The following is a 25825-nucleotide window of genomic DNA, read 5'->3' as shown; positions in this document are numbered from 1 at the left end:
GATGCAAAAATGCAGTCTGGGAGATTATTCATTCTACTTGCGCCCAAATTCTCTCCAACCTGCTTTGAATATGCACTCTCCATACTTGGGAATAATGAGGTTGTTCACTCCTTTAGGGCATAAGCGTTGTGTCTCTGCAGCCCTAAATATTCACAAGAACCGGTATTTCTAAATAGAAGTAGACCGTTATATTCTCTGTTTTGGGACTGCTGGATTGTTTAGCAACAATTAGCAGAGGGGCAATGAAATTAGGACAAGTTATTGGTCAAGCAGGACAATGCTTGACCAATAACAATCCAGTTATCACATGTGCAATGTGTTTTTAAAGGCTGCCTTGGACTCCTGTTAACAACGGATACTGGTTTACAAAGAAATCTATTTGTTTTTTTTCAATTGCATACATATGTTTATTCATTTATGCTGCAGTTGACTAAGCACCATTTGGCTAATGGCCAAATTTAGCATATGACCCGAAACAGCTGATAGACATGTATGCCAGCTTGTGATGCAAGTGTTCTTCAAGAACTTTTATTCATTTATTTATTTTTAACTGATATTATTCCCAAATAATTTCAGTTATAATTGTAATTTATTTTTTACACTTGTTTTATACCTTTTGTGAGAAATTTACATGAAACAGCTTTAAAGATGTAAACAGAAAATTTCATTTTTTGCATCCAGTCTAGCAGCAAGAGCAGGAGGTGACTTGGTAAATATCCCTACCGATGCATTGGGTAAGTATATCCTCAAGTATAAGCCGACCTGAGTATAAGCCGAGGCCCCTGAAAACTGGGAAAACCTATTGACTCGAGTATAAGCTGAGGGTTGGAAATGCATTGGTCACAGGCTCCCAGTAAATAACCAGCCAACCCCAGTAGTACACAGCCAGCCCCCTGTAGTATACAGCCAGCTAGCCCCCTTCAAGGCGCCAGAAAGTGAGTATGTACGTTTTTATTTTTATATTGACTAGTGCATAAGTCAAAGTGAGGTTTTTCAGCACATTTTTTTGTGCTGAAAAACTCGGCTTATACACTAGAACATACGGTAGTTGTTGTAAATAAGGCCCTCTCTGTGTTAGGAGCTGCCTAAGGAACCTGATCACCTCGGTTGATCTCCAAAAGTGGAGAACTTGGTAATTGCAGCTGGAACCACTGCCTGGGATGGCAAGAGTGAACATATAAATTGTAATAATAATATGATGTGTTATTATTGGAAAGTAAGCTGATTGGAGAGGGCTGCCAACTTACTAAAGGTGTATAAAAATCCCTCAAGGACAGGAGCACATGGTCTGAGGGTTTAGTTAGCATTGGAAAAGCAAGTCCAGTGTGCAACTCCTGCAGAGTTGCCATCCAGACCCACTACCAGGAAGCAGAGGTGTCTCAAAGTGGAGACTAAGTCAGGAGACTAAGCCCCAGAGCAGAGGTCCACTGTCCGGACTTGGCTCCATCTTACACAGCTCAGCCTGAAGTTACTACCAAATATATATGCCATTTAATAGTTTTCTAATATCTCTCTCCTCATAGCTTTTTCTATATGCCAGCTTCCTATTATTGCATTACAGAACGCTGGCAGTTATCCATACCAACTTAGACGCCATGCACTCACTGGCGCTAATCTGACCGCCCGACACCTATCCATAGTAGCATAGACGCTTTGCGCAGGTGTCAGTTTCCCTACCAGCTTCAAGTCATTGACACCACAACGCTAGGTGTAAACCTAATAAATAAAAATATTTCCACATTTATTTATTTCGCTATTTGGCATTAGCGCCCCTCTAGTGCTCCGTAATCCCCCCCCCATTCTTTAACACTGAAGTGTGAGCAACCCTTCCTGGGGAACTGACATTGACTGGATCCTGTTGAGCTCCACTTTCTGGTGCACTCAAGAAGTGTTCTGAGATGCTCACCTAGCCAATCACAAGCTGGAGTGGTAACTACACATTCTGTAGCAAACAGAGTAGGCCAGTCCTTCTCCGAATACTTCCTAATTGCAAGATTATGTAAAAGTTGCAAGGTGGGCGGGGTAGAGTAAAATTATGGTGGAACCCATGTCCACTAACGAAATTTTCCTTTGCATTTTGAAAACTGTTAATAAAAGTCTTATTGCTAATGTACATAGAGGGATTTCTAACAATTATCGTGCATCGATTCTTTCCTTCATAAACAAGGCACATGCTTTATTTGAAGCCCTTCTTAAAGGAAGTTTTTCTTACTTAGAAGTTCTGCCCAATGTCCTGTTTGAAGGCTAACAAAATAAAGTTTCCATCTATCATGTATTATGTAGAGCTGTGTAAAAATACTACTTTTTTCTCCTACTGAAATAGCCTAACATCTGTTCTTCTGAAGTGGAACCCAATTTGGTGGGTGGTCTGAGGTATACAGTATTCTTAACATTACTAGGCAAACAATTGACCACCATCAAAAGATTGTATAGACGCTTTCTCTACAATTTTTACCAAAGTTGGGCATAAGTGGACTTTACAGGGCTAACAGCTTCCATACGATGGTGAGCTTTAATCAGTCCATTCATATTAGGGAGAAATATCCTTGGATCCTGAAAATAACTTTTTGGATCATTTCCAGCCCTTTCTGACTTAAAATACACATAGGTAAATAAACTGAGGGCCGAGCAAGGAACATGTGTTAGGATAACCTCAGCAAAACATATTGGAGGCGTGTTTGATGTCGGCAACTACCAAACATACTTATGTTTTTACAGCCTGGACAACTACCATACGAACACTTGTTTCTTTTATTTGGGTAATTTTTGGGTAATTTGTGCTTTTTCCAAAAAATTTTTGTACGGATAGTATTGTTTTAAATGAATTGTCCAGAATTGAATCATGGACCAGAAGTGGCGCACATGTATAAATTTTGTTTTTGGCAATTGTATATATCTTCATTGACATTAATTAGCTTCATCTGCAATATCACACACAACCTCTGATCAGATAAGGGCACTCTTTTTAGCTGCCTTTTGGACCAAGGACACCGGCAAAGGGTTATATACATTTTCCAAATGCCTTTGGCAATGTTAATGGTCTATACTAAAGTTTTTTCAGAATTATATGCCTGAATCAATCTTAAATTGAACTTATGGTATATACTATATGAAGTGTACATTTTTCCTATTGATGTTGGCAAATGAATTTGCTTTCTTTATTTATTTATTTATCATTTATCTATTTTCTTTTGTAGATGCAAGTTTTGGATAAATTCCCTATCGAAGCAGGACAGAAAGATCCAAAGCAAAGAATAATACCATTTCTGCCAGGTAAACTGATATTTTTTATTTGCCAACCATAGTCTACATCTATGATCTCGGTTTCCTGTACTTTGTCTGTTTCTGCTTGTTTTGCGTGTTTGCTTCACCTTGTGCAGTGTCTGTCTCAGATCTGTTTCTCTAAGACTTTGGAAATGTGCGGATGGATGGTAAGTGTTACCTCTTCCTGCCATTGGCACTAGGAGCTGACGGCTTCTTCTGCTAGTCATTGTTGGCATTCAGAATAGAGTAAGCTCCCACAAAGCTTTTATCTCCTAGTAAGCAGGGTTATTTTGGTCAATGCCTGCCAATAAGACTATGAGTATACTTTCATTTCATATTTCAAATGTAGAAGTTATTTATTCTTTGGACAGTCTGCAGTGCATCCATTTTCTGTGGTTGTTGAGCTTTGCAACGTCTAATATAGACCATACAGAAGACACTTATCCTACTCATTTACCCATACATGTGCAGCTTAGCTTTGCGGAGCAGTGCGTGTCTTCCCCCGAAAAAAAGCATTGGGTATTTAAAACCCAGGGGCCTAGGCTACCTGTAAATCAACAAGCCGATGAACAGGGCGTTTCCCCAGTGATGTCACTATTCTAGTATAGATAGTGACATCACCAGGTAATCCCTCCTCCCAAGCGACGCATGCACTCGGCGGGGCTTTGGGGAGAGATGCAATATACTGCATCTGCTCCCCATAGCAATCGATTGGTGAGACGGAGGCAACAACTATTTGTAAATGGATACGCTAAATGTATACGTCGGGTGTTTTCCCGACGTATACGCTTAGGCTCAAGTTTTTAGTATACGCTAACTATCCATTTTTCACTGCCAGTTTGTATCAGTCTGGCATCATTTTACACAGTTTCTCGTAAACTGTAGCCTGAGTGATCCTTGAAAATGGTTGTAAGTTATGCTCTCTTTGTGAGTGGATCGATTATACGGTCTGCTAACCTTCCTGCCATAGGCATTGATACATTAAATAGTTTTGCATTTAATGCCGCCGTGTGCCGTCCATTCAAAAACCAATGGCACAGCACCGCTTTTCCATTATGTGCACACTTGTCCTTCTCACGCCCCAACATCTGCTGTCTGGGAGTACCCTATGGAAATTTGTTGGGTGCTCCCACCAATAATTGTTTGGTTTGTAACATCTAGTGTCTGGTCAGCTTTACTTTTACTTTACTATATACCGTAATCCTAAAATCTAATGTAATATATTGTTTCCTGTGATATACGTGCCTTTACAACAGCTTCCTGGCGCTAGTTTTTGCAGTTGACCTTGCTACTATCCATAATCTGTTATTTATACAGGTATGTCTATTGTACAATCAATGGCTTCATTTTCTTGTATATAATACTTTGTTAGGCATTCCGAACTTGAAATAAAATTCCTTCAGGGACTAATATGTTAAACTTTTCCATAAATCTGCAGTTCTTTCCCACCAAAATCAACACAATCAGCCCTTGTCAGTGGGAATCCCCATAACGCTGATGTCATTTGGCACGGCAGAGCTAGAAAAAAGTGCACTCCCTACATCTTCTTTTTTTTTACATTAAGCCAAAGAATAACTTTCTGATTGTCGTCCTTGTTTGTGATATCAACAACATTTAATTTTTGTTTTCCTTCATCCCTCTAAACATATGGGTGAGCCACCCCGGGGCTGATTCACATAATGGGGGTCATTTATTAAGGGCCCGATTCGCGTTTTCCCGACGTGTTACCCGAATATTTCCGTTTTGCGCCGCTTGTACTTAAATTGCCCCGGGATTTTGGCGCACGCGATCGGATTGTGGCGCATCGGCGCTGGCATGCGCGCGACGGAAATCGGGGGGCGTGGCCGAACGAAAACCCGACGTATTCGGAAAAACCGCCGCATTTAAAAACCGAAAATGTGTCGCATAAGGACCGCTTACCTTCACCTGGTCCAGCTCGGTGCATTCCGGCGCGATGAGTTTACTTTCAGCGCAGCAGCGCCACCTGGTGGACGGCGGAAGAACTACCTTATTAAATCCCGGCCGGACCCGAATCCAGAGCGGAGAAGCCGCCGCTGGAACGCGAATGGACCGGGTAAGTAAATTTGCCCCAATGTGTTCCTATTGACCTCTGAGATGTTTAACTTTATACCTTTCTTACATAATCGAATTATGGGGCGAAGATTATTTTACCGACACGGTGGAAGCCATGTGAAACAAAATGTCTGAATAATGCTAAAAGAGTGTGAAGTGACAACAAAGAATTGCTTCTATATGAGAGGCTTTTTTAAATGTTTATGTACTGACGTGTCAAGTAACAGGGCTTCTAATACAGTCCCTGTCAAGGGATTTAACCCTGACTGCATAGTTATTGGTGATTTTCTACTCAGAATTTCTTGCAGAAATAATAGTGTTACACAGGAGGATTAAAATGAATATGTTTTTTAAGTAGATGTAGACCATGCATTTTTTACAAACCGAATGTGATGTGGAAAAAAAATAATGATTGTCCCTTTTCTGCCTTGGCAGTGCAGATTTTCATTAGCGTTTCTAAGTGAAAATCTGCAAACAACTGCTGTCTTGATGTGGATTTCATTCTAGCCCGTGCCTCAGACTGAAATGTTCCTGGGGACCCTTTCAATTACGTGCTGACTGCCGCTTGTCTTAAGCTTAGGGAGATGTTCCCTTTATAGGTCTTTTCATGACGAATATTGTCAGAACAGCTTTCCTTAACCCCTTTCCGACGCACGCCGTACTAGTAGTCGGTAACAAAGTATTATATAATAAAATATAATATAATTATTTCATACACCAAAGTATGAAAAAGTTATTGGAGTTTTAATTTTTTTAAATGCATGAAAACATTATATGAAAAAGTTATTGGAGTTTTAATTTTTTTAAATGCATGAAATGCATATAATAAAAAATAATAAAAAGTGATCAAAAGGTCGCACAGTCCCAAAAATTATAGCAATGAAAACGCCATCAAAATTCGCAAAAAATGACACTACCCACAGCTCCATACACCAAAGTATGAAAAAGTTATTGGAGTTTTAATTTTTTTAAATGCATGAAAACATTATACAAATTTGTTATCGACATGATCGTACCGACCCAAATAATAAAGTAAGCAGATTGACCTGGGATCAAGAAAATGGGGAACCAAGCCCCAATGCCCAAGAGAGAGACACAGGGAAAAGATGCAAAGGAAAAAGAAGAGGCGCAGCTATCGTGTGAAAACGTTTGGCACAATGGTAAAGATGTGAGGAAGGACTCTCACCTTGATTCAGATGATAGGAGCGTGTAGCAGTATAGATTAACGTAGCTGCCAATCCGAGTATCCACGTTCACTAGAGGACCAGGATCCCGGAACGATGTGTAGATATAGTTTTACCCGAAAGAAAGGTTGGGATGGCGCTTCGTATAGAATCCACGCGGAGGTCCGATATGTTAAAGGAATCCGCTTTATTAATAAAACATAGAATGCAACGCGTTTCAGCCCCGAACTGATGAAACGCATCGCATTCTATGTTTTATTAATAAAGCGGATTCCTTTAATATATCGGACCTCCGCGTGGATTCTATACGAAGCGCCATCCGAACCTTTCGGTCGGGTAAAACTACAAATAATAAAGTAGACATATCATTTGGGACGCTGAGTGAAAGCTGTAAAATCCAAGCCCACAAGAAATCGTCACAAATGTGTTTTTTCACCATTTTCCCTGCATTTGGAATTTTTTTCCGCTTCCCAGTACATGCCATGGAATATTACATACCGTCACTATGAAGTGTAATTTGTTACGCAGAAAATAAGCCATCACACAGCTCTTTATGTGGAAAAATAAAAAAGTTTATAGATTTTTGAAGTTGGTGAGTGAAAAATGGAAGTGAAAAAACTAAAAAAAGGCCAAGTCGTTAAGGGGTTAAAGGGGTTTGACCATGAAAGAAAATTCAAAAATTTCAATGCCCTAGTGATGTTTACATCACAATATTGCTGTTTTAGCTCCTATCACTCAGTGATGGTCAGTGTAAATTCGGACTTTCTAAGCAGACATTCCTCTAGTACTATGAGATGTTGTGTGCTGCCAATGTGCTTAGATTTTCAGGGTACAGGTTTATATACACTTTCATTTAGCTTCTGAACATTCACTTGTATCTGACACATAGAAAGACAGATGAGACAGTTCAGAGATGAAGAGATCCGTGAGATGCATATTACACATAACATTCTCAGCTCTATCACAGCCATAACATAACCCCCCCCCTCTTCCTCTGGATAAAGACCTTATCTGTCTGTGGCTTTTCTCATGCTGCTTCTTGGAGGGAAGTCTCTTTGTGTGTGTGTGTGAGCTCGTCTTGGAATGCAAGGAAGGAAGGAAGGAGGCAGAGAGAGCTTAGTGCAGCGTCCGACAGGACAACAATGTGTCCTGTCTGGTCCCAAACTTCTGATTTACGGTCCGATTCCAGGGCAACTGAAATTGTATATAACAGTGACAACAAAAACTTCATGGGAATAACCCTTTAATTTTCCAAAGTCCGAGAACAATTTACTGCTAAATTTAGTCCAATAATGATTTTGTAAAGAACGGAATTCCCTGTTTGATAAACATCTGAAAGATTTACTTGCTTTTAGTTTTCTAAAGTTCTTGTAGAAGTTGCCCTGAAGACAAGTTCCATGCTTTCTTTAGGAGGTGTTAAGAGCACCGTGGTGCATTTAGTCTGGATTTCTCTATGTCTGCATTTATACCAACAGACGACCCAGGGAAATGCTGTGCTCCTCGTGGTCAGGGGTGCTGTAAATCAGCCCTTTATAATGGACGTGTGATGTCTGCAGCAGGACTGGACAAATTGGATTTTGTTACTTATTGGAAAGTGTGCCATATATTGGGGGAGATTCATTACGCCTTTTCTGGCATAGAAGACACATGAATTTACCCCTCCCTGCCACTTTTATGGCTTCTCCGACCTGCACACCGTTAAGGGCACGTTAGGGGCCGTAAACACCCAACCCACCAGATTTACTATAGTCTCCCCTGGAAAACCGTCTAAGACTATAGCAAAAAAAAAAACACTGCCAATTCAGACCTGATCTACAGTTTGCTCCCATATTTAATAAGAGGCCGGCTCGCCAGAACTGATGTTCAAAACGCAAGTCCCCTCCCCCCCCCCCAAATTCCCCCCATTATCTTTGTTTCTTTGCTGTTACTGTAATGGAGCAGTGTTTTTATACAATCTGTTTTTAGATCTTGTTTATTGTATCAATGAATTAGATCTGGGTCAGTTTTAATGATTCATCTCAATACTCTCTTGCAATTACTATTTGAGTCTCGATTTATACCTAAATAGAAGGTTCATAGTTAATTTTCAAATTACTGTGAGAAATTTTTTTCTTTTCAAGGTCTTTGTTTGCATGCAGTGAATGAGTACAAAATTTCTCATCACATCCATACATTTCATGCACTATGCTTTGATTAAGACGGAAACACTGTATTGCATCATTCCTCCTGTGGTGGCGCTGTATGGAAATTGAGCAAATACTGACCAGTTCCCCAACAGATAACATATGGTCACTGGAGAGATGGGAGACACACTTAAAAAAGAAAATGCCAATGGTTATTGCTGTATCCACACCCTGCTGATGTGAATACAATTAGTAGCCCTTAAGGATCTAGGCAACCAATCTGGAAGTCATGGACACACAACCTTATTTTGAGATTCCTGTTTTGACCTATTTTACATAAGTTATAATTTAAATTTTACAACCTAGTGATAATATTACATGAAAGGTTCCCTTGTAATTTACATTTCATTAGCATCTAGGCCATTGTAATTTACTCTGCCGCTGCTGTTATTTTCCACTACTACTTAATATATAGTGTAAAGTATTAGTTCTTATGAAACTTGTTAAATAGAAAGGAAATATACTTAGTTTTCAGAATTATTATAGAGGAATCGACTGGAGTCTGGGTCAGACTGGAACCACCACAGTACTTTTCCATCTTTCTTGGTCCCCAATTACAGAGAGTCCAGTGATCGCAAGAACGAGGTTCCATTCTCACTTACAACTGAACCTTTCACCAGGGACCTCATTTTCACTAAAGACCGGTTGCAAAAGTCCATTACAGCTGCAATGCAAATATATCTTTCTGCTTTCTCTAAGCGGTTGCATTACAATATAATTGTTATAACACAGAATCATCTGTGTACTCCCAGGGGTTGGGCTTTGCTTTGGATGTATTTAAAGGACACCTGTCATCAGGTTTCTGTCACTACTACCTGTTGGGGCAGCTCACAAGGATCCATCCCAGCCTTTATCTAGTCAATTCATACATTAATCATTATAAAATAATCTATTCTTTATTATGTAAATGATGCTGGTCACATGGTCAGCGGCAGGGATGTCACCCCTGTTACCCCTCCCCTCTCCTCCCCCTTCTCATGTCTCTGTGTAATGTATAGTTAGTGTATCTGCTGACATGCTGCATCCTCCTAATACACAGAGACACAGACATCAGCTACAAGTACCTGACATGTACTGCTATAACATGGCTGCATCCTGGAGCTGTTGTATCTTTCACAAACACACACCGGCTGCAGGAGGCATGGCCACCAGCAAGCACATGGAGCAGCCATTACATGGAGCAGCTGTCAGTCAAGCACTGGGGGGGTGGCTGTACTTCCCACTCATGAATAAGCTGGGCAGCCTGAATATGCTAATGACTCATTGGACATTTTACAGGTCATTTGCATACAGCTTTAGGACCTCATTGCTTAAGTTTACAGGCATGTAGAGGGACAATGAAGGGATAGAGGCAATGCTTTCTAATGGCAGTTTATGAAAATATATTTAGTTTAGGGGGGTTATTTTGCATGACGGGTTCTCTTTAAAAAAACAACATGTGACTTGTCTGTGCTGCAGACTGCACAGCTCCCAGCCCCCACCTTTGTGCTCCTGTACAGCTCCTCCCTCTTGCACTGATGTCACTTCACCAAGCTGTGAGCTCTGTGAAGAGCAGGGGTGATGAGCTGTACAGGAGCACAAAGCTGGGGGATGAGAGCTGAGCAGTCTGCAGCACAGACAAGGCACATGTTGTTTTTTGATATGCATCCAAACACAAAGCCCAACCCCTGGGACTACATAGAGGATTCTGTCAGGGTGCAAGGTAAGTTAGAGAAAGCAAAAAGACATATTTGCAATGCAGCTGTATTGGGCTTCTGTAACCTGCATTTAGTGGAAATGAGATCCCTCTTGACAGGTTCCCTTTGAAGCAATTAATGTGCAATCTCCCCCTTTGTCTGAAATTGCCAATCACAGTTCTGCACGATCTCCAGCAATCCTTTTAGTTAATTCAGTTTCTGACACTTTCGTACTATTGAATGGAGGTGCAAGGTGCATGTAGTGTTGCGGAATATGTTGGGGCTACATAAATAAAGGAGTTAATAATAATTTATTAGACTTGTCACTTCAGTTACTGAGAATTGGACCTTTTGTTCTGGTGATCAGTGGGGGTCCTAGTGGTCGTACCCCCACCGATCAGGTTGTTATCCTCTAATAACAATAGGATAGGAGATAACAATTGAACTTGTTACAACACATGTAAGAGCCTAGTGATAAACCATTAATCTATTATATTCAAACCGCAATTGGGACAGGCACTACCAATGTGCAGACTAGTAATGCAGTCCACGTATCCTAGAAGTACATATAACCACCAAAAAGACAAAAAGGAGGATACGCACAGTAGACTAAAGTAATATCCAACAACTTTATTAGAGCAAACATAAGTACAAAAAAATAACAACACAACCACATACAGATAAAAACACTAAAAAAGTGCACAGTCAAAGGTGCACTAGACCTCCCAGGACCCGTGTGTCCTGGGCTCCCTTACCCACAACTGACCGAATAAAGCAATGAAGTACAGTACAGAGCAAACAAAAGTGCTAGATGTAACTGAATGACATCAGGCTGCAGCAGAGAGTATGCGCATACATAAAGTGACCAGTGCAATAATGAGCAAAGCAGTCCTGAGTATGGCTGCCTAAATGCCTATGGTATACAATACCCAATGAAGGTCCACATGGTGAAGTGAAAAGGGGCAGATAGGCATGGTCAGAGTGGGGGGAGAAAGAGGAGCAAACCCCACGCGTGTCGTCACCTGCTCCGGTGACTTCCTCAGGGGTATGACACACCCCTGAGGAAGTCACCAGAGCAGGTGACGATACGCGTGGGGATTGCTCCTCTTTCTCCCCCCACTCTGACCATGCCTATCTGCCCCTTTTCACTTCACCATGTGGACCTTCATTGGGTATTGTATACCATAGGCATTTAGGCAGCCATACTCAGGACTGCTTTGCTCATTATTGCACTGGTCACTTTATGTATGCGCATACTCTCTGCTGCAGCCTGATGTCATTCAGTTACATCTAGCACTTTTGTTTGCTCTGTACTGTACTTCATTGCTTTATTCGGTCAGTTGTGGGTAAGGGAGCCCAGGACACACGGGTCCTGGGAGGTCTAGTGCACCTTTGACTGTGCACTTTTTTAGTGTTTTTATCTATATGTGGTCGTGTTGTTATTTTTTTGTACTTATGTTTGCTCTAATAAAGTTGTTGGATATTACTTTAGTCCACTGTGCGTATCCTCCTTTTTGTCTTTTTGGTGGTTATACCATTAATCTATTACTTCATATGTTCTGTGTATGCAGTAATAAAAATAAAATGTTACGGGCTCATGCTTTTGGTTTTGTATGGATGGAAAGTAGAACCACAGAATAATTTCCTGTGGGGAGTCCAAGACTTATTTGCCTGGCAGTAATCGGTGGTTAGTCACTTGCCAAGCTAATAATTGTGTAATCATTGATATGATCCGTGAGACAAACGTCAGCATCTGATCTGTGTTTGTGTTGGGGCTTGTTCTCACAGCTTGCTCTGGCAGCGGATACTAGAGGCTAATACAAGCCCCAGATAAACGAATGGTGTCCCTGTAGGCAGAGGTCAGTGTGATGTGAAACCGCTGGTGTAAAAGTTCTCCGTACCACTCATTGCTGCCAGATGATTGACGTTTTATTTTTCAACGTTCGCTTGTATTTTATTGTTACATCCAGAGTTTTTATATCCATGTGATTTACCTTTAGGATATTACAAGAAGTAGCCTGTGTTTTTCTTTTGTTTTTTTTCGGTGCAGTTTTGGTTTGGTTTGGCTTGGCTTGTGAACTGCATTGAACTAAACGGACCCCTACAATCAGCTGATGTTAAGAACTTTGTGGTGTATGAAGCTAGAGGCACATGGCCTGTACATGGTCTGGTGGTAATCTCGAGATGTGCAGCAGACGCCCAGCTCCATGTATCATGTTGTTGTTTCTCGATGCTGATTTCAGCTGCTAGAGGGGTGCCGGGTATTGGACCCCCACTGATATTATACTGATAGTCTCTCCTAAGGATATGTCATCAATTTCCAAGTCTCCAACAATCCTTCAGGAAATTGAGCCACTTTAATAGAAATGACCTTAGGCTATTTATTTCTATCTTATTAGAGCTAATTGAATCCCACTGAATCCCCAGCATATAAACCCTATGTTACATATAAAAAAATGTGCTTTCTGGATGTTTTATTGATCGCCTATTCTTGGAATGGGGAATTCATATTTGGTTGGTAGGGGTCTGTCATCCAAGCACCCCTGTTAGTTTATTTTTGACCTATTTACTTGAATGGGATTGAGCAACAACATTTGAATGATGGAAATCTTTGAGTGCACCTTTGACATTACAGTTAAGGGGTTTTACCCTATTGTTATCTCTGCTTCAAAGGATAGGGGATAACAATGTGGCTACTGGGGCACCCACTGTTTCAGAACAGGGGTCCTGTTCTCACTAATTGATGGAGTGACGGGTAGAGAATGCGTCCTGCTGTGCTTTTCAATACTTACTATGGAAGTGTTGGAAAATGTTTAGCACACCACTCGCTTATCTCTTGCACTACCATCAACTGTCTATGAGAGTGGCAGAGATACCAGGCTTCTCGGCAATTTCCAAAATTACCAGTAGAATTGAATGGAGCTGCAGGATGCATGCTTGACTTGCCACTTCAATTATTGAAAAGTGACCTCCACCCTTTTTTTCTGACCTGTGAGAGTCCATTCTTGTGAATAGTGGGGATCCATACAGATGGACTTGTGTTAGGGGATCGTAACGCATTGGATGGGGGATAACAATATGACTAGATACAACCCCTATTATAAGCTAAACAGTTTCAACAAACATGAACGCAAGATTTTTCAATGGCTACTGAAGTGAGTTATTACTCTGCAGCGTATTAGATTCATGTCACATACCCTGAATGTTATCCAATAATATATCTAACATTACTGTAATAAATGAGTGTTATTTCTCAGGCAGTTTCCTGTCTACAAGCCATTTTTTTGCCTAAAATTGTATGAACTCCTCATAGTTGTCCTCAATTGGACCTTGTAATTATGAATGTTTCTCAGAGATTTCCTCTTGGGAATGATTTCCTTGGAACATCATACGAGTCATTACAACCCACAGCAAGTGAAGGCTCCCTCTCTAGTAGATGACAACCTCACAGAGCCTCTAGTGAATACCTTCTAGTTATGGAAGAAGATGGACATTATTACTGGACAGAGTCCACTCTGCCTCTCGTATAGTGGTCACAAACCTATCAGCAGCTGACGCAAGCAAGAATTAAATATGATACATGATGTGTGTCTATTTTAGCAGGACATATTTACTTTGGAGAGACACTGAAAAGCTTAGCATCTCACTGAGCTTTTTTTTCTCATATACTATCGGAGTTCAAGCCAATGGCACCAAGCCATTTCTGAAGGCTGAGACCTCAAGCTTTCCATCTAACCGCCTCTGAATTTATTAGCTTAGGATGTCCACAATTGCAATTGTAAACAAGATGAGTTATTACCGCTAGTTTAAAGCAGAGAATTCATTCCCCAATTTCTTTGGAAAATTCTTGTGTGGCCAAGTGAAGGTTTATTTTTATGTGGCCTAGTTTTGCTTTTATACTTTTTCTTTTTGTTTTGAGGCAAAGCTTAACCCATGGGCTAGTGTTATAGAAGAGAAATTGCTCCAAGCAAGGATGTCTGGAGGTAGTCTAAATATTAAACTAACATCAGAGGATCTGATTGTTCAGTTCAAAAACGTTTTATAGGATTTCAATATCGATCATGACATTGCTCATCTAATACACACTGGGGGACATTTTATATGAATTTGTGTCATTACCTCCACTGGTTTGGTTTCCAATTATAACGAGCTGTTAATTTTTTTGGCCCTTGGCAGATATTAATTCTGTCCCTGGGATCATTTTCTGTCCCGAGCACCACAAATATTTATGTGCAGCAGTCAGAGAATTTGCTGTCTAGGAGCTGCAGCAATGACCTCTTTAGTAAAAAAAAAAAAATGCATCTGTCGCTGACCTGCTCCAATGGATTTTTCCACTTGTAATTGTACACAAGAATGGAGGGCAACAGAAATCTAAATGTGGGGAGTCAATTATCTTCTGAAACCCCACAGCCATCTTGAAGTGGTGTGCAAAATAATTGCCAGAGGACAATGGGCAGAACCACATATCATGCAGTCCGTTTATCTTGGGACATCTCCTTTCTCTTAAGTTAATTAAGTAATTTACCTTGTGTTAACCTTTCTTGGAATGCAATGATGGATGACTGCTAATAGGGATCCCTTTTATTTCCCACAGCAGACAAGATTATTTTATTGCCCACTAAGTGGGATCGTATCATCCAGGCTGTAGTCAGACTGCACAATTTTAACACAATTGAATTAGATGACTGCTCCTTGGGGAATGTAAAAATCTTGATTGAGGATATTGGGTATTAAGCAACAGCTACTGCCCTCACCTTTGTCTTAAGTTTTGTGTCTGTATGATGCAAGATCCAAAGGAGTGGAACAATGTATAAAGAGACCACTGCTGAAACCCCATTTTTATTTTGGAATATTTTTCAAAGATCTGTTAGTTTAAAGGGAACCTGTCACCACATTTTACACAAATACAGCTAGTGGCAGGTTCCCATAGAGCCCTAGTAACTATCTGACACCCTTCTTTTAGCTAAAAATTGTTCCCCTAGGGCTCTATGGGAACCTACCATTAGCTGTATTTGTATGTTAAGTGCACTTTGGCAATACCCATTCCCTTGCAAATTATGTTCCTTTTGCCCATGACCATGCCGTTCCATGCCCATGACCTTTCAAAAAGGAGCTGTGCCCAGGAACAGAAAGAAAAGTTGGAGCCACCCTCCATACTTTTGTGGTCAGCTATACATGCAGGAGTCCCATAGTCAGGGAGAAATGAAGATTTAGGCTCCTAAATCTGCTCTTCTTCATCCTGATTTTATTATGCCTAGTTTAATTTTGGACAATAAATTTATTAACAGCTATGGCCGAGGATTAAAAGTGAATGAAATGAAAATTGTAATGCAGGCATAATACACTGATGGGAAACGTGCGTAAACAATTGTTGTTTGGTTCTAGTTGTTGGAAATATCTCATGATGTCTCCAAAGATTTCCCACCCTTGACCTGACTGTAGCAGATGTTCCCCTCGGTGTAAGAATCAAAAATAGCTCTTTTAGTTCTCAGATACAGCTTGAGGGAGAAATGCTGAAAGATGCCAGTATCTCAATGATATAAGAAGTGTCTTTTTATAAATAGTGGATTGTGGTGGCCACATGACTTAACTCCAGACTTGCGGTGAGGTCACTGTCATGTGTATTTAAAAAAAAAAAAACACTGTGATGTTAGCGTTAAATGGGTTATTCAGGGATTTGCTGCTATTCCTGTTCATGGCTTGTGTCTCATATCTCAAGTCATTTGCATAATTGGGCAGAAGGTGCAATATCAGACTCAAGCCGTGGAAGGAGCCTATGTTTATACTCTGTAGCCAGTTGTCCTTCTGCATTGTCGTGAATTTAAGTGTAGATATTCCCAACGCTGTTTAACCTCCAGGAATCCTTAGACCAAAAAGCATATTTTAAAGAACTAATTCTTTTAAGTGATTCTGGCATCCGGGTTGTTATCACCCCCTATGCGATATTTGAGAAAAAGTATTACTCTCTTAACTTTCATGTTTGATGTTTTTTTTTCTTTTTTTCTTTAAAGTTAGTCCATGCATGCAGCAATTAAATGGGTTGTCCCAAGTAGATGAGCATATCTCCTGCCAGCTTCATTCACTGACTATGGGAGCCGTCAGAGGCAGTCAAGCTCTGTGCTCTGTTATTTCCTTCATTCCCTTACTGTTGAATGGAACTGCAGGTTGCATGTGGGATGGGAGCCCCTGTTCTGGTGATCAGTGGGGGTACCATCCTTTGTATCCTCACTGATTAGCTACTTGGGTCAACCCCTTTAAATGCAGTTTCCCTAACCCTGATTGATAATGATATTATGGCATATCTTAGCCATATGCCATAATTTTATAACACTGAAATAATCTTTTAAAAATTTGCATTATTTATACTTATGAGCACAACTTTTTGACCTTTCTTTTGGATAATGATGTGTATGGTGAGGGTCCAACTGGTGGGAGGAGGACCCCACTGATCATGAGAACAGGACTCCCAGCTCTCCAAAGAATGGGGATCACATTCTTGCTAATCGGTGGAGTGGTATGACGGGCATGTGTGTATGGTAGTGATCGGAGATATCCGAGCACATTGTTTGGATACAAAGATGTTAGTCTGTGAAATACAGACATGTATGATCTCCATTTACAGACAGAACAGTGCATACCTCCCAACTGCCCTGGATTTGTTGGGAATGCTATAATTTTTCATCTTATGCTTGTTTGAACTACTTCTTGAATGTTTAGAATTTTGTTTGTAGGTTTCAAAAGCAATTTTAAACTTGGCAAAATTTATCTCATTCTCTATTTTGGAGATGGACACAGAGTAACAGAAGCATTAAAACATCATTGAAGGATTAAGCTGCAGATTGAGCACAACGTATTCCAGGTCCTCCTGTGCCATACAACTTGCAGTTAGAAGTTGGTCAGCAGCCAATAAAAGGCCATGCGCTCCTCTCCTCTCTTTACACATCCCTGATTCGGATGTGAATACTTCAGCATAATCCAACTTGTCTAATTTTTCCTCTGATAAGGATTGGAAATGGCGCCTTGAAAACATAATTTCCCTCTTCGCACTTTCCAGCTGTTAAGTTATCTTTGTTTTGAAGGCAATTATAACAACAGTAGAAGGTTGTTTTTTATTGTGTTTCTCTTTAATGATTTTATTGTTCCAGATTTTCCCTTACTGCTGTTTTTGGCTAAACTCTTTTTCTCCTTTTAATGATCTCCTGTATTTATTTAGTTTAATACTGTAAGACCTCTACCAGCCATAGGTTTCCTTCTCTAATAGTGTGCATAGAGTTTTTATTTTTATTATTTGGATATGAATATTTACATGGATTGTAAGCGAGTTATACAATATGGATATTCTGTGGTGATACTTTAGAATTCTATTGGAATATGACATTTTATACCTGATACAATAGAAAGATACAGTGCTGGTAATATATAACAAAATAACATACCGTAATAGAATGTGATTCCATATGGTAAATTTGCTGGAATCACTTGTGTGGCTTTTGTATATTTTAAAAGGAAATCCTTCTTCTTGGATCAGCCGATTTCATTGCCTTTATTGCAGCTCTGAAAGATTGGTTAATGTAATAGTATTGGGTTATTTATTAGGGCGTTTCCTTAAATGTTAATATTTTCGACAACATTTAACATTTTGGCAATCGGATAGTCCAAAAAATAAGAAGTTATCAGCTCATTGTACAGAAATCAATGAGAATTTTTTAAAAAACAGCCTAGTTATACACCTTTTATATCTACATGAGTGTCAGAATTTGAATTGAGTTGCTGTTGCAGGACTACACTTGGGCTAGGGGACTTAACTCTACTGGTGATAACTTTTAATTACAAGACACCATTGCCTCCCCCATTACACAACCTATACATGTTCCCTTTTAGAGGGCATGACATAGTTTAGGTTAACCATCTTGAATTGCTGTGTAGGGAATTACATTTTTTTACTTTGAAAGACATTGAGTGTGGATCTAGGGCATGTGAATATGAAGATGTAGTGTTCTAAGGAAATATTACTGGCATGGAAATAACTTGGCTGAAGACTAATCTGAATGGAGGAATATAAATAATTTTATTGTGTCTAACCGGTGTGGGGAATACAGGTCCCTAGACCGCTTCAAAGGGGGCTTGATTTTCAGGTCACTACACTGTTTGCCAGTTGGACAAATTATATTGTGTAAATGCACAATGGCCCTAGTGTTGGGATAGAGGGATATTCTTGGACACTTGTGCACCTTGGCTAACGTTAGCAAGTTGGGTTTACAAAAACGCTGGCACTCTCCACTGCAAGCAGCATGGGATCTTTTTAAATGAGATCTTTGTAATATCTAGTTACTACTCAGTGGGTAGAAAAGATAAATCTAATGTCTCACCAGCATGCATTTATTGGCTACACTGTGGTACGGTACAACGGATTTGTCTTCGTTGGCTAGTAATATGCTTAGTAAAAAAATGTTTATTTATATTGCGCCATAATATTCTACAGTGCTTAACAAATCATCTAGAAATGTATAGAACCTTTTAGACATTTCAGGGTCATTAGTTTAAACAATAAGTGTGAAGGTCTACTCACGAGCTTACACTCTATCTGGAAAAGAGGTCAACAAAGGGTTAAAGGTGATTGTGCATTGATCTGTCATTATTTATAAGCGATCACAAATAATTAATACTTCACACCCTAATTTTTTAAAAGACTATTTTGTGGGTGTATAACACCATTTGTGATTAATAAGATTTTCTGAGGTGATGTCTTTTTTAAAATTTTTATACTGTAGCCAGTAATTTTGCAATCCACTATAAGCCACAGCTGAGAATAAGCTTCTGTTTATTATAATAAAGAGAATAAGATTACTGGTACTATTGTATTTCTAATTCATTTCTCTATTTATGTGATACTTACTTCAGTTTCATTTAAAACTGCTGCTAATATGCAATTTTCTTTTAACTTTAGGTAAAATATTATTCAGACGGAGCCATATACGTGACGTAGCTGTGAAAAGATTGAAGCCCATTGATGAGTATTGCAGGGTAAAAACTTGTCACAAATTTTATTATTGCATATTTCCGGCTCAGTTCAGACCATTGTTAGTGGTGCCCATCACACTATTACATTATTAAAAATGCCCAGAATAATGCAGCTGCAGCGCTATTTTTGCCATTATAAGTAATGGAAGATAAACTTGCATACATGAAAGTCAATGTGAATATTTGGCGAATGGTAGGTCTTCTGTATATCCTTCCGTCGTAGGTGTCCATTGTTCTATTCCGTAATGGAAAAGACTTCTGTAAAGGATGCCATTAGCGATTGGTGTGAACTTAGCCCTATTTCCACTACGTTCCCATGACGGCCCCAACCTGGTGGAGGCTCCTTATATCCTGTGGGGACAGTCCTATTTTTGCACTAGCAGAAAGCATTATGGGATTTTGTTTTCTTGCAGGCTCTTGTAAAATTACCGGCGCATATATCAAGATGTGAAGAGGTGTTAAGATTCTTTGAAGCTCGACCTGAAGATCTGGATCCACCAAAGGAGTAAGTGGAATAATACACAGACACCTAGTAATTAGAGACTGGGAGTTCTTAATTTTATATATTTGAAAACTAGACATATTTGCATAGATTTTCCCTTTTTGGCTGCAATAGAGAAGTAACCATTGTATTGTTCCTTGCAACACAGCTTTGAAGAAATTCTGCACAGGTTAGGCTACATTCACATGAACGCATATCAGCTGGGCCGTAGTCCGCTGGGCATATGTTTGCCTCGATGGAGAGGAGGAGTGGTGATCCTATCTTTTCTCTGTGTACGGAGTGGAACAGTGCCGCGCATGTGCTGTACCATATTACTCTGTGTGCCCATTCCAGGCGTGGAATATATCCGATTCCTACATGTGGATATAGGCTTACAGTGATCAATTTCCTGCTGATCTGTTCAGATTTTGGCTGGAGAATGGCTGAGGGTGTTGGGACATTTGGGGCACCTTTTTGTTCTACTGAAGAAGGATAAAATGGGAACACTCCTCTCTAGCCACTTGTCTTTGACAATCAGTTTTTCTCCATAGATGGAGGGCTTGTGGTTAGAAGGTATTTACCCTTTGTATACAGATTATGTACAACTTCCACTTCTGTAAAGCCATATGTAGAGATGTCTTGCTTGTGGCACCATCAGTTTTCTGGTGAGACACTGGGAGAGGCCTAAGTTTTTTTTTATTTAATTTTGACAGTTTTGACTGATTTTTATGCAGGCATTAAATTATTTTTTTTTTACATTTCATGGGGCTAGACGAAGAGCTTTATATGAGTAAAATTCTGCTATAACATAGATATAAAACACAACATTCTTACAACAGGCAAGTTAAAAAATAGAAGCAAATATTCTACTACTGTTATAGAACACCACTAATTTTAACAGAGCATCCTATTGTGCCAAGCTGGTGGTCCATCATTTTATGTGGTTGAGGGGTTTTCTCTTTTATCTTAGATGTCATGCAACTGTTACAAACTGTATTCAAATTTCTGGGGGTTTCATCTCATTAATCCACCAAAACATATCCGTTTAACCACTTTAAGAAGATGAAAGAGCCTGACTTGGAGTATTGCAACTGCAGTTACATTTCTCTCTGCCCTAAGGGTAACTGAGCAGTGATCAGTCAGTTCATTAGAAATCTATTACCATGCAAATTTCTTTTGTGGCACTTGATGCTGGCTCATTTATCTCTATTTTAATATCCTGTTCCTTCCTGCTCAATAACAATTACAGTTAATGAGATTATTTTCTGGAAGTAACTTATTTTAATAATTTCTGAAAAAAGTCCCAGAAAATCTTCCAGCCTGCAGTATAACTGTAAGGCTACATTCACACTGCCGTTGTCTGCAGCTCACCCCGCCTCTCTCCATAGGAACATATGGCGCACGGCGCCGTACTATGGAGAAAGATAGGACATGTCCTATCTTTTTCCGGGGTACGGAGCGGTACAGTGCCGCCGTGCGCCCATTGCCGTCTATGGGGGACTATATCGGCCCCCCCCCCCATACGGCAGTGTGAATGTATTAGACGGATTACTAACACAGGAGAAAGGTGAATAAGCCTTCAGTGGCCTTCACTCCCAAAGACGTTTAGTCTCAACTTAGCAGAACGATGCTCAACTTTGTGAAGGAAGAGCCTTGCTCTCCTTGAAAGTAAAAGAGCAGATAATTGAAATCCAAAATGCCTTACCTTAGCTCCCATGATAGTTCCAATAGGGTAGATATAGGAGACCCCTTCCATTAGATGATTGGCCATTGTTAATGAAATGGGGAGGCTTCGCTAAAACGCTACTGATGTGTATGGCCAGCTTTCAGGGGTACATATGTACAACAAAGATTTTCCTCACGTGAGAAATGAGCAGTTGTTAATGTGATGGAAAGTACTGTATGTTCATGTAGTAAAATATAGCAGACCCATCAGAATTCAGCTGAATCCAAGCAAACGCCCCCCCCCCCAGCTCACCGGTCCCTGGTAACGCAACCTATCGGACCCAGTTAAATGGTCAACATCTGCAATCGGATTTGGGTCTGCGTCCACCAAACTTGAACGTTGTCTGAACCTACTGGACCTGAATACCATTCATCACTATTCATAATCAATTGTATTTTAAAGAGACTGACATTTAAATTGGCCCACCCAAAATTAAAAATACTTCATTTAAAAGTAACTGGGTAAAGGACCTTAGATGACATCCCCTGGTCACATGACATTAAAGGACATCTATCACCAGGATTGTAAACCAAGCACTATACTGGAGTGCGCCCCCTTTGGCAGTATCTGCTCTTCTTTTTGCTTCTTATGCCTTTGTTTTTAAAAGGCTTTGAAAAATATGCAAATAAGCCTGAGGGGCTCTATTAACAACTATGGTGGTCGGAGCCCCTTAGAATCATTTGCATAATTTTAAAAGCCTTGTTTTTGTAAAAATAAGAGCATAAGAAGCTAAAAGAAGAGCAGATGCTGAGAGTGGGGACACACACCTGCACTTGGTTTACAATCTTTGATCCTGGTGGTAGATGTCTTTTAAGTGCTAACTGCTGAGAAGAGGCATGGGGCATAGGGAGGAGTAGATGGGAGGGTCTAGTTGAGCAGGACACGCTCCACTAATGCCAGGTAATATAATAATATAGTAATAATTTCAGATAAAGTTGATTTATGGGGATGTAAGGGAAACCATTAGTTAATAGGGCTCTATGGGACCCTGTTCCCATTACTCTGCCTCTTACTAGAAGCTTATCTCCTCACTAATATGAAGATACTAGTATTTCAACTGCGACGGTTTTCACACAACTGTAGATAATGAAATCTCCATCTGGACATCAATGTAACACAAGACAATGAATTACATGGTAGATTAAACCAACTGACTTATTAACATAAAGATATATGAGTAATATAGAAAACTGGATATTTTTCATGTCAATTGTTTTTTTTTTTTTTAAAGCCACATAAGATCAGAAACCCTCATATTCTGTATTCTCTTATGGCTTGTGTTTAATCTTTCCAGATCCCCTTCAGTTGAAGTTGTACAGACAGTGATAAACTTGCTTTCATGTCTGTAACAATCCTTTATACATGGCGGATGATGTCTATGATCCTCATGTTGTAAGTGTGGGAAAATAACTCGACTGGTCAGTTGTAATGAGACTATCCTATGAATGAGGACACCTCTACTAAAACCTCTTATGCTTCTCGCTTCTAGTTATTAATTTTGCTTCTTGTGAAACACATTATAGGCATTGTTTAGCTTTCTTCATAGTTTGTTGTATATATGATTAAGTAGTGTCACAAATCTGTTGTATAATCAAGTTGTTTATATGGTTTCTGTTGGGCATCAGTGTTTGATTTGTTGGGGAGAGAGGGTCTGACCTTTTGGACTAGTAAGCACCGTACATTGGGAGGGCTTACATAAACACCAATAGTGTTGCAGGTCAATACCTGTTTTACCTGCCACATTGTGTAGCTTTTTTGCATTTTGCAGTCCAATTCATTTTTTACATATAAACCTAGTCCATGTAGTTACAGTAGTTACAGTAAAGATATCCATATACCTGTAGTAGCTGTTGACCAGCTCCAACTTTCCCCATACTTTGAAACAGTTGCCTTGGCCAAGCTTATAAGTGTTGGCGTGAGTGGAACTTAAGCATCTACTAGACAATATTCCTTATATTTTCTTCCTCTGACAAGAGTTGGTACAGCAACCTATAGAAATAGCTTGGACACCCATAGTAAACTTGGGCCACCATAGTAAGATGGTCCTGCCAGGATTTGGAGTCAGATGGCTTTTTACTTACAAGTAGTGTTGTATGGACCCGTTGAGCAAACCCGAGTTTTAATGGGTGCTTTTTTACTACATAAAAGCTTTAACATACTCCACCCAATGCAATTAAAATTAGTTTTGTGGTGTTACTGTTTTTTTTTGAAGGTGGGAGCAAAAAAACATTGTGAAATGAGAATAGCAGCTTCTGGATCATTGCACAATTTAGTCCCTTTACATAATAAAGTGCCCAATAATTTTACAATTCAATATGTTTTTTGAAGTCTTCCAATGATGCACATTTCTAAGCCATATTAGTTCTCATGGTGTTAGCTTTTATTTCGCCCATCTTCTCTCAATACTTTTATGAGCTATCCCGGGGAAAGGTCCTCCCAACAATTTGTTTTTTTTTAAAGCAAATGGAACATCCTTGGATTCTGGGAAGATCAGTGCGGGAGGAAATATTCATTGGACACCCGGGACTCCTTGAGAGTTTTTTGTTCCAGTTTCTGGCAATGAGCTTCAGATGCTTGTGTTAACTTGGGTTAACATGGAATTACAAAGTTTTTCCTTTTTTTTTGTGTATTCTTGTCCTAACACTGTGCATGTGTTCTATGATTCTACTGAAAGCCAGGAAAGTAATGGTAAAATAAATTGGGTCTGTCCTGAGAAGCGGCGTAGGTTAGCAGTCTGGATGAGGCTTGCTGTGTTCCTGGCAGTGAGGTCAAGAGGAGTGGGAGTTCTGTAAGGGACACCAGATAAAGACGGGCTTTCAGGCATCTGGTATTTAGCAGATGTGCCATTTAAATGTGGAGGCGGGGAAAGCTGCCAAACTGTGGTGCTGAAGAAGGTTCCTTTGTGATGTTTCTCGACTTGTAGAATCTGATACTTTTTAAATAGGTGCCTTTAGGGTATTGGGGCAGGGTAAGCAAACAGTCAGCAAAAATGTTTTTGTACTTTCATTTTACATGTGTAATATTACTGGGTAGTTAGGGTTAGTTTTCTTTTCTTTTTTTCACCTCGAGGGCGCATTTCATGTTCATTTCATGTACATTAGCTTGACAACTCAAAGGGGGTTTGGTATTTAACTTTATGATCTGACCTTTATTACCTCTTTACTTATCTCAAGTTGTACCAAGAAATATGGCACAAGATGACCACCGCTGGGAAACAATAAAAGTCAGTTGGGTGTTGTGAGCAATAATTTCTGATAAATCTCCCCCAATGACTATTCAATGCATTACACTAAAAGGAAATATACCATCAAAATCCATCATGATAAAGCAGGCACTAGAACTGTGGTAATCTTCTTTGTCATCCATTGCCTCCTTCCTTCTAAAAACAGTGCTGTCTGACCCCCTGCCCTGCTCCCTCAGCACATCACCCCTGCCTCTGCCTGCTGTAATCTCACACAGTGGGATTACACTCCTGGACAGTGTAACAGCCTGTGAAGCTACAGTGTGGAGGGGCTCTGGAAATAACCCTCAAAGGCCTTATGGCTCATTAGCATAATTTCAAAGTTGATTTTAGAAGGAAGGGAGACCATGGGTAACAAATATAAGAAGATTATCACAGTAACCAGTCCCTTTAGTCACAGGGCCTTTCAGAATTTATCACTATCATATTTTTCATATTTTTTTGACATAACATTTTGAGCCTTACATTTTGACTTACACACACACAAATAAAACAGGGGGATCCAAAGACAATATCAATAGAAATATCAATGTCAAGTAATAAGTCCATCACGCTGTCACTGTGATATAGACACCGTTTTTCCAGAAGGGAGAAAAAGAACAGTCGGTCTGTACACCCAGGCCAAAAAAAGTTTCCATACCTAACCCTATTAAATATGGGCATTTTCAATGGACCCCTTATATCACTTTAAGTGGGAGGAGTGGAGTTTGCTGCAACTTACAAAGTTGAATTTTTTGCTTATTAGTATTGCTGCCTTATAATAACATTATTGTAATACATCTATATGTTAATATTTACATTAAGCATTTTCAAAGGGATGACACCAAGGTAGAGATATTAGCATGAAAAAATGGATTAAAGCAATGTATCTTGTAACCGTATATGAGTGAAGTCATCCTTCCAGCTGTGCAATGATGAATTGCATTTCATGATACAGCTGTGTATTACCCCATAGGACTGCTGTGTTCTTGGAGGA

At 39.8% G+C, this 25825-nt stretch overlaps 1 protein-coding gene across 7 annotated transcripts in view; it reads left to right on the top strand.

Moving 5' to 3' along the window:
* The window catches only part of SH3PXD2A (SH3 and PX domains 2A), a 168539-nt gene that overhangs the window by 24487 nt on the left and 118227 nt on the right, over positions 1 to 25825 (top strand). For 6 of the 7 annotated variants that reach the window (XM_072129540.1, XM_072129541.1, XM_072129534.1 and 3 more), the window contains exons 2-4: positions 3198 to 3273; positions 19328 to 19404; positions 19815 to 19906. In XM_072129540.1, the coding sequence (XP_071985641.1) occupies positions 3198 to 3273; positions 19328 to 19404; positions 19815 to 19906 (245 nt within the window). Of the gene's footprint in view, positions 1 to 3197; positions 3274 to 19327; positions 19405 to 19814; positions 19907 to 25825 lie in introns of those variants that run through there. The other variant, XM_072129538.1, reaches the window with a different exon arrangement.

This window comes from Engystomops pustulosus, chromosome 11, assembly GCF_040894005.1.
Source record: "Engystomops pustulosus chromosome 11, aEngPut4.maternal, whole genome shotgun sequence".
NCBI lineage: Eukaryota > Metazoa > Chordata > Amphibia > Anura > Leptodactylidae > Engystomops > Engystomops pustulosus.
Note: the sequence above shows the minus strand (reverse complement) of the source record. Positions and strands in the feature narration are given on the sequence as shown.